This window comes from Cryptotermes secundus, unplaced genomic scaffold, assembly GCF_002891405.2.
Source record: "Cryptotermes secundus unplaced genomic scaffold, Csec_1.0 scaffold968, whole genome shotgun sequence".
NCBI classification, from domain to species: Eukaryota; Metazoa; Arthropoda; class Insecta; order Blattodea; family Kalotermitidae; genus Cryptotermes; species Cryptotermes secundus.
In genome coordinates, this window is record NW_019719376.1 from 451,440 (window position 1) to 461,161 (window position 9,722).

Consider the following 9,722-nt stretch of genomic DNA (forward strand, 5'->3'; position numbering starts at 1 on the left):
GTTATTAAAGGAGCTAAAAATCTTCATTATAATCAATTAATTTCTAATTCTAGTAACAAAATGAAAGCCACCTGGAGCATTATAAAATCAGACACAGGTAGAAAAATTAGTAATGCAGGTCAGTTTTCAAACATTGATGGGAAGTTAACTGATAATCATGATGTGATTAGAGATTCTTTAATAAATAATTTCGAACAATAGATGGACAACATCAATACCAATAATGAATTCTTCTTGGCCAGCTCTGATTTCCTTGAGCAGCATTTCCATCATCTGCTGCACCGTTATTTTGTAGCAGTAAAATACTCTATGCACACTAATTCAATTATTTGTCCAGGCGTGTTCAAGTTCGTAAAACAATTCTGACACCAGATTGTCGCGTGTTTTGAGTTCGAATCCTGTCGATCACGTTTGTAAGTCCATATCCCACTTCTGAAACACCAGTTGTCACGTGTTGGGTTTTTATACCGCGACAAATAACTTCACGCCTTTTTGGGTATAGCGAATTTTATTTCACATTCGCTCTTACAACCACACAAATTACAATCTCACAATTACTGCTATCTACAATATCACAAATGCTACACTGCAAATGCTGGTAACTCTTAACTGCTGCCTTGAGAACTAGCTCGTAGGCTTGCTCGGAACTAACTGCGAATAGCCTTCGTTGCTCCTTATGTAGCCTCGTTCCGGACAACAGAGAAAACGGCCACGTAATAGGCACCACTGTTATTACCGTCGTCTCTCGCAACCACTGAACACCCGCTTTGCCTAGCAACCGCTGTTTACTCGCGTTGCATAGCGACCAGTGTGCTGGGACTCGGCTCTCCTCGGCTCCGCTCGGCACGTCACGGCATCCACGGCGTCATCCATAGCGCAATGCGTCACACTATATTGCAGCTTCCAACATAGATTATGTAGAGTTTAACAGAAAAATATATGCAAGAGTTTATGACGTGAGAAATTTCGGGTCTGCGAGGACTGCAAGGCAGAGTGGTGTAGGATGTGTAGAACATTGGAAGACAAGACAGCTGAAGTGCATGGGAGTGGTTTTTAAAAATTCAGCCTGTGGTAGAGGAGTTTTAAGTTAATAAAATTAACATTTAGTCATTTGAACTTCGTATTTTACGGTATTTTTTATTACGCCTTGAAACTTCGTACACTGTTGTAGATGTGTGAACAAATTTTGTGTCCTGGTTGGTAGCATTGGTAGCACGGATTGGAGTGGATTTGTGGCAGGACCGGCAGGACCATATGCCAGTATGGTGCTCCTGGAAAATGAGGTTGTGAGTACGGGTAACATATTTACTTAGCAGTGTTACATTTTTCTACTCTGATTGGAGCGAGTACATATGTTCAGCGTTTATACAATTTATTTTTCTCTTCTCACAGTTTCTGAGTGAACTGACGCGAATGTTTCGGAGAGCAAGAAGCCATGGATCCGTTGTCTTGACTATGAAAAGATGTAAGTTTCCACAAGAAGGTTAAGAGCTGTTTGTGTATGGCTCAGAATACCGGAGCAATATTATTAATATAATGTATTTGCTCTATTAATTTATAGATGATGGCCGAACGAAACCCGCACCACGAGAAGGACGGAAGCCACTACCTGAGCCATCTGAGTACATGTGCTTAATAAGAGCTACATTAAGGACCCAGAAAATTAGCACTGTCGTAAGTTGTGCTGATAGAAGATTGTGTATATAGGAATCTACCATTTGCTGCTGATATCAATATTGCTATTACATCTTTTACTGAACAGAAGACAACTAGGTATTCTGATTGGGAAAAATTTAAAGTGTGGTGACTATGTACTTGAACCTCTTTAGTGTGTATCCACATTCTGTACTTATTGCCAGAAGTGCTGTCAAATCTGTTTTATTTGTGCATATTATACCCAGGACAAACATGTGAAATAATTGATCTGTTAGAGTGACACTTTTTTACTTCAGTAGTATACAAGGTGTTCCACAACATATTCGCCAGACTTCAGGACTGTATTCTACAGCTCATTTGGAGAAAAAGTGTTGAATTAATGACAGGATGATTTGACATTGTTATTGAGTTAAGTGCTAGTTTAATGTAGCACCGTGAAAAATGTCTTTTCAGCTCACATTTATTATCACTTTTAATTGCTTACAACAATTAAGTTTCCTTTAAGGTTATTACAGCACATTTGAGATGCCTACCATTAGACTGCATGCATGTTGCCAGTTGTGCAATTGAATGTTGCTGCTGCTTGTATCCCAGTTTGTTTTTTATATCAGTGGCAGGTTCAGCTATGGCATCTACTAACTAATGCCTTGATCCTAGTCTACAACTGTGATGCACTCTCGATTTCATGCCACTCTACACAAATAAATTTAACGAGTTTAAGTTATGGGACCCAAGTGGACCAAGCCACTGGTCCAACTCTTCCTATCCAGCTTCCTCCAGAATCTTTGTTGAAAAAATTCTGTTACCGCACTGCCAAAGTGCATAGGTATTCTATCACAAAGCCACATTCATTTCTGTGTTGCAAGAGGCACATTCTATACATGCAGCAGTAATTCATTTTCCAGAAAATTTATGTAATATGAAGCTAAACTTCCTTCAGTGATATGTGGTCCAGTGAGGTTATTATCAAATACTTCACACCACATATTAATTGAATATCAGTACATGAAGAAGACATTCTGCTACCTTATATGCCCAAGAGAGTGAATTCCTTGTGTTGGTAATATCATTATGGTTAAATTCAACCTCATCTGTGAGCAGAATGTGTAACTGTGATTGCAGCCACTCACAGAATAATACACAGTTGGCATGATCTCATGGTAAGGGGTACTGTACACTTTGGAGGTAATATGGATAGAAATCATCATGGTGTGCTACACCAGTCCTTGAAATTCTACATATACTTCTACTTGAATTTCTCTGCACTCCTGCCAAAGCATCATCTTCACACCATTCATATTCTACATTCATTTGTGGGAAGGAACCAGTCTTCCTCAGACTTGTGTACTTTCTCCTATGTTTTGCAATTTGGAATCCCACAAAGTGGATATCATTGCCAGTATTCCAACACAGCAGCTCCATTTCCATTGCAGAAATCCTTATACAAAATGCATGTCAGCATATTCTGAATTTGTTAAACATGGGCATTTTGACTTAACTGCACTGCAACACAATGCAGCCACACTAGGCTAAAGAATGTACAAGCAAGAACACAGTCAAGTTACAGCAGCTCCAGCTTACTCAGCACTTAAAATTGATAATGGTGTCAGATTGACCCACAGTTTTGACATTTTTTGCTCTACATGTCCTGTAGAACTCACTCCTGAAGTTTGGTCAATACGCTGTGGTACACCCAGGATCTTGAAACTTCTGGTGGTAAATGCAAACACAAGAGACATTAGTAAGTGGTCAACATACTGTAAAATTGTGCCATGGAACATAAAAACAAGATGGTATCTCATAGTAAAGTAAAAAAAAGAAAAGTAAAAGTATCCCTGTAACAGGCCGTGGAGGTCCATATGGTTGTGAGATGTTGAGGTTCCCACATTTTCTAGACAATTGGCTCATAGATTGCGGCAAGGTTGTCAGCCCTACGCACCGGCTGCCCTGTACCCCCAAGAATATTCCTGGTACTCATTTCTGTTAAGAGGCTGAGTTGACCCCAGGGCCATACTGTGGCTGAAAGGATTAGGTCAGTGGAAAAAAGTCCAGTGACCTCATCGGGACTTGAACCCACAATCTTCTGGCTTGTATCATAGTGCCTCAACCAACTGTGCTACCTACCGCATGCTCCGGTGTCTCAGTAGCATTATGAACATTCTGTAAAACTAAGGAGAGGGAGTGATATTGTGGCATATAAACCCATTTCTAGGCAGCAGCCATGAAACAAACAACGAAGCAACATTTACTGCTAGGCAATATAGTTTAATGAGAACAGACAGCCACTGCTAGGGAATGGCTTGGTAAACATTCCTGTTGCAATGGATATGCATGCAACCATAAAGGAATTGTTGAAAAAGTTGTTTTCTATGTGGTTCAGTGTCATAATTGCATCATAGACAGGAAATATTGAAGCATACATTTCTGTGTTAGAAGGAAAGAGACCACTGGGAAGACCAAGATGTAGGTGGGTGGATACTATTAAAATGTAGTTCGCTTGCAGACTAAAGCCACGGAGTTTATCTTAGAGAGATAGGATGGATTGGATTGATCTGGCTCAGTATAGGGACCAGTGGAGGGCTGTTGTGAACACGGTCATGAACCTTCAGGCCCCATAAATTGCTAGGAAATTCTTGAGTAGCTGCAGAATTGGTGGCTACTCAAGAAGGGCTCACCTCCATGAGTAAGCAAGTGTCTGTGTTAATTGTTTTGTGTAGTATTAATTACTGATTTCATATAATGCAAAATGAGAAGTTCTGAGATGATTAAGAATAGTTATAAGAATGTAAAGGAGGTCATAGTCAATTTCAGTGCATTATTTCTGTTTGCATGAAGTCATTGAAGAAAATAAGAAAATACCGTATGATATAAAGCTTATTGTTGTCTGGCATGTGACACCGTGTAGTCTGGTGAAAGATGTCATGTGTATGAGTCACTGTAAGCCCCCATCATAGTACAAGTGCATGTAGAAAGATTCATTCTTCACATTCTAGATCATGTCTATATACATCATTATGTCCTTGAACTTTGTGTTGTGTACCAGTGTTTGGTTGCACCAGAATTTACAGTATTGTTTTTTCCCTTCTTTTTCAGGTACACCCAAAAGATGTAAACAAATTTCAGCAGGCATACTGCAATTTGCTCAAAGGAAATTTGGATGGTTTGAAGAAACTGAAGAAAACAAAAACAAAAGCAAAAGCAACTCAGTGATTTGTTCTGTAAATTAATGGTTTGTTTGCTTCTTTCTCCAATTACTGCACATTATTTTTTCTATTTGCTTTATTCACTTTCCCATTGGTGAGACTGAAACCTGTTCTGATAGTGATTCTTAAGGAATCAAATGTCACGTGTTGTCATTTTATACAGTGTGTTTCTGTATAGGAAAGATGTATTTATTCGTCACTGTATGGACTTCATTACATGACTAAGAGATGTTGACATAATATACTGAATATATTGATGTTTAATATGAGTACATTTAGTTCAGACATACAAATTTTATTCTATTTTTATATTGCAGATTAGATCTTGTGTATTATGATCTGTAAAGAATACTAATACAGTGAACCTTTGGTTTTGTTAACCTGGATTCTAAGTTTTCGTGAATTTGCTCACTTTATGTATCATCCCAGCCAAATGCCCATAACAGCAATGTTAAACTTTAACCAATCTTACATTTCTGTTACTTACATATTCCATGAATTTTCACTTCCTTTATCTAGTCCTGACAGCAGAAATTCACCCCATTTTACATTTTATAGCTAAGTTCTCAGAATTTCTAGTCCAAGCAAGTTAGCAGTCACAAATTGTTCGGTCTAAAAATACTGTCTGTTGACTGATCAATGGCTGCAAGTGATCTGCACATGTGCCATGTGACCATTAAGGCCAAACACATCTAAGGGGATTTTCTGCTGCTGCGATCCAAACAGCATATGCACCCTAGGCCAGCTCTGATCCTGATACAGCTTAGTATAACAGCTTCTTTTCCGTGTTTCACTTGTGTGCCAAATAACCATTTCAACACAGCAACCAAGCTGTTTTCATACTTGAAATGTTGAACAGAACATACACCCAGGTTAAATTCTCTGATTTTCCTATGCCCCTGTGACTTCATTTCATAAATAACAAATTTTATTGTGGACTAAGATGAATTTGACAGAAGGAGGGTGCTGTATGGATAATAAAGGAAAGTGGAAGTCATACAATATGTGATAAAATAAATATTTTAGTGCAAGTTGATGCACATACTGGAGCGTGCTGAACTGGCATGACAGTTGAGATTTTCATTGTTCACACTAACCACTAATGTGAAAAACAATGAAGAAATTACATTCAGTGTGGGGCTTTCTCCAAGCAGCGGAAATCGTTGTGATGCCCGTCACTGGAGGAACTGGAACCTGCACTTGTTGCATAGTTCAAGCATGCACATCAGAATAATGATGGATTACTGTGCTCCTGACATGCAGTGCAGATAGTGGTGATAAAATACCACTTCTTGTAATTGGAAAATACACGTATAAAACTCACATTGCTTCAAGAATGTCAGGACTACCTACAAAATATGAAGCTAATAGAAATTATTTTGTTCACCAAAATATTTGAAGATAACCTCACACAACTAAATTGCAAAATTTTATATTTCATTGATTAGTACGCTGCTCATCCAAAGAATAAAAACATTGTTCAGCAATGTCAGAGTTGTATTTATAATTCTGCGGTCTAGCTATAGCCGTTAGGTTTGGTAATTATCCATGCATTCAAATACCATTACAGAAAGCAGTTGATTCAGAAGACTAGCTATGATATATAGGGAACTGCTCCAAGATGCTACACAGATGAAGCAGGATGTGTTTGCCTGCAGTTCATTTTATAGCAGAAGGCTGGAGATTGGTAACACCCACTGCAATCAACAACTGCTTCATGAAGTGTGGTTTCTTGATCATATTGGTAGCAATGACAGTACAGTGAAACTGACTAAAGATGAAAAGAATGACTAGCACAGTTTGTAACCTACTGTAGTTTGTATCTCATACAAGACAAAAAACAATATAAAACATCTGTTGAAAATAAATGACAAAAATGTTTTATATAATCTTAGTGGGGTTTACCAACTACAATGTGCTGACTGTCCATTAATATATATATAGGACAGACCGGACATACCTTTAAAGTCAGATTCAAAGAACACATTTTTTTTCCCCTTGGCACTACAGCCCCAGTGGGCCTAGGCCTACCTCCATGAACTCCGTTCACTTCGGTTTTTCTAGATCTTACATACGGTAGGACTCCTTGAGCGAGTGATCAGCTCGTCGCAAGGCCTCTACCTGTAGACAAACACAGAAAAACGCACACAAACATCCATGCCCTGAGTGGGATTCAAACCCACGATCCCGGTTTCCGAGCGAAGACAGTGCATGCCTTAGACCGCTCAGGTACCGTGACCGGCTCAAAGAACATATGAGACATAAAAAGTAACGGACAAAGCTCCAGATTTGCTCAACATATATTAGACGCCACACGTGAATATAGTATGATAGACAAAACATTAGAAGTTCAATATATCGGCAAGAAAGGCTGAACCATGGATACATATGAAAGATTTCACATCTATGAAAGCAGCAAACTAAATTTACAACTAAATGATAATTTTACTGAAATGTTTAACCCTATATATGATGTAATAATTGATACATACAAAACATAATATACAGTTATACCCCCTCCCCCCTTCCACCACTTCCGTATACACCTTATCTCTACCTCACATTGACCTTAATGTTACATCACTAAATCAGTTGTTGTTTACATTCCTTACAGTATGGTCAATACTTTGTGAGATGAGGCACTGACTATGTAAGCAATATACTCTATATGCTCTATATCTTCAATACCAATATCAGTTGTTGATCATAAAATTTAATAATATTACTTTCATATCATTTTCAGATTATAATTTACTTTACTACATCTACATTATGAGCCTCATACACAATTTTATATACGCATAAGTATGAATATTCCAACTTGTCCGTGGGAACGAAACAAAAAACAAATCACAAACCAATGACTGACACGTTGATGTAAAAACACAAAAAGAATTTTATTCTTATTTTATATCATACTTCTGTTTTATATAACTTGATTTATTGTATTTTTTACGTCAAGTGCTTTTATATATTTTAACAATATTGTGTCCAATCTTATTGGTGCTGCAGTTCAGTGGTGTGTATATGTGTGTAAATCATGTGTTTGCCCGATGATGGCTATCAATAGCTGAAACATGTAGCAGGGGTCATAAATGGTCTGCTCTTTATATTAGTTGTGTTGTGATGGATATAATAAAGAGGTTGCTCGTGTAGTACTGTCTGAGGTGTACTTGTAACTAAATTGTAATTCAAGCAACAGGGAGGTTCTTACCTTTGTTGAGTGGTTCACAGCAACCAGTGCACCGCCAGCTTCAAGGCATGTAGGAATTTTGTTGATGAATGAATATGCCTGTTGACCATAATGTTCAGAATGAAGTGATTACAATTCAGAAACCATACGAGGTGTTGAAAATGCTGTCCCTGTACATGTAGACATTCCTCACACCAGTAAAAGCTGTTCTGCAGGAATATTTGCAATTTCCCTACGAATATTTTCTTTTAGGTCTCCTTCTGTTTAGGGTTTACTGTTGTAAACTGCGTCCTCCAACCAACCCAGAATAAGAAATCACAAGGAGTCAGATTGGGTGAATGTGCTGGCCAAATACCACTGCTGATAATTATGTCCCCGAAGACATCAGACAAAGCCTTCATAGATATATGTGCAGTGTGGGCAGTAGCTGAGTCTTGCTGAAACCAGTCATAGTCTTTTTTTCTTCTGTTAACTCTGAAAAGAACTGCCACAGAATGTCCTGTACATGTCTTTTGCAATTAATTGTTTTGTTAAAAAACACAGGTCCAACAATCCTTGCACTTACGGCACACCAAACACCAACTTCCACTGGATGGAGTGGGACCTCATTGATTAGGTGTGAATTCTGCAAACTCCAGTAGTGATTACTTTGCACATTTATTTCCCTGCATGTGAAGCTATGCTTCATCAGAAAAGAATGTCAATTGCAGATCGATCTCACTATCGACAACACACTGTAAAAACCAACTGCAAAAATGAACCCTGCTACCTGGATCATGCATCTGCAAGGCATTGATTACTTACTTACTCATGGAGCTGAGCCTTTCTGGAGGAGCCGCCAATTCAGCAGCTACTCAAGAATTTCCCAGCATTTTATGGAACCCGAAGGTTCATTACCGTGTTCACAAGAGCCCTCCACTGGTCCCTATTCTGAGCCAGATTAATCCAATCCATACCATCCCATCCTATCTCTCTAAGATCCATTTTAATATTGTCCACCCACCTATGCCTTGGTCTTCCCAGTGGTCTCTTTCCTTCTGGCTTTCCCACCAATATTCTATACGCATTCATCGTTTCCCCCATTCATGCTACATGCCCTGCCCACCCAATACTCCTTGACTTGCTCATTTTAATTACACTTGGAGAAGAGTACAAGTTATGAAGCTCCTCATTATGCAGTTTTCTCTAACCTCCTGTCACTTCAGCTCTCTTTGGCCAAAATATTCTCCTCAACACCCTGTTCTCAAACACCCTCAGTCTATGTTCTTCCCTTAATGTCAGAGACCAGGTTTCACACCCATACAGAACCACAGGCAAGATTATAGTTTTGTATATCCTAGTTGTTATGTTTTTGGACAGCAGACAAGAAGACAAAAGGTTCTGGACTGAATGGTAGCAAGCATTACCAGAGTTCAGTCTCCTCTTAATTTCCTCCTGAATCAGGTTTTGATCTGTTATTGCTGTTCCCAAATGTCTGAACTGTGACACATTTTGAAAACATCTGTTTCCTACCTTATGCCATGATTTTGCTCTGCATTTTGGTGATGAGACAGCAACGTATACTTAGTTTTCTCAGTGTTTACTTCTAGACCAACCTCTTTACTTGCATCAATTAAAGTTTGTGTGTTTTTCTTTATGGTATCTACATTATCACCCAGTAGATTCACATC

The 9,722-nt window shown here is 38.6% G+C and overlaps 1 protein-coding gene across 2 annotated transcripts; it reads left to right on the top strand.

Annotated features, from left to right (window-relative positions):
* The first annotated feature begins 850 nt into the window (after positions 1–850).
* LOC111865894 (signal recognition particle 14 kDa protein) lies at positions 851–5,245 on the top strand. 2 transcript variants are annotated; one of them, XM_023854338.2, is made up of 4 exons: positions 851–1,283; positions 1,393–1,465; positions 1,562–1,674; positions 4,750–5,245. In XM_023854338.2, exons 1-4 carry the CDS (start codon positions 1,263–1,265, stop codon positions 4,864–4,866), a joined length of 324 nt encoding a protein of 107 aa, XP_023710106.1. In that variant the 5' UTR covers positions 851–1,262; the 3' UTR covers positions 4,867–5,245. The 2 variants fall into 2 exon arrangements, with proteins under 2 accessions (XP_023710106.1, XP_023710098.1); XM_023854330.2 differs by having other exon boundaries at positions 853–1,286.
* Positions 5,246–9,722: the final 4,477 nt, after the last annotated feature.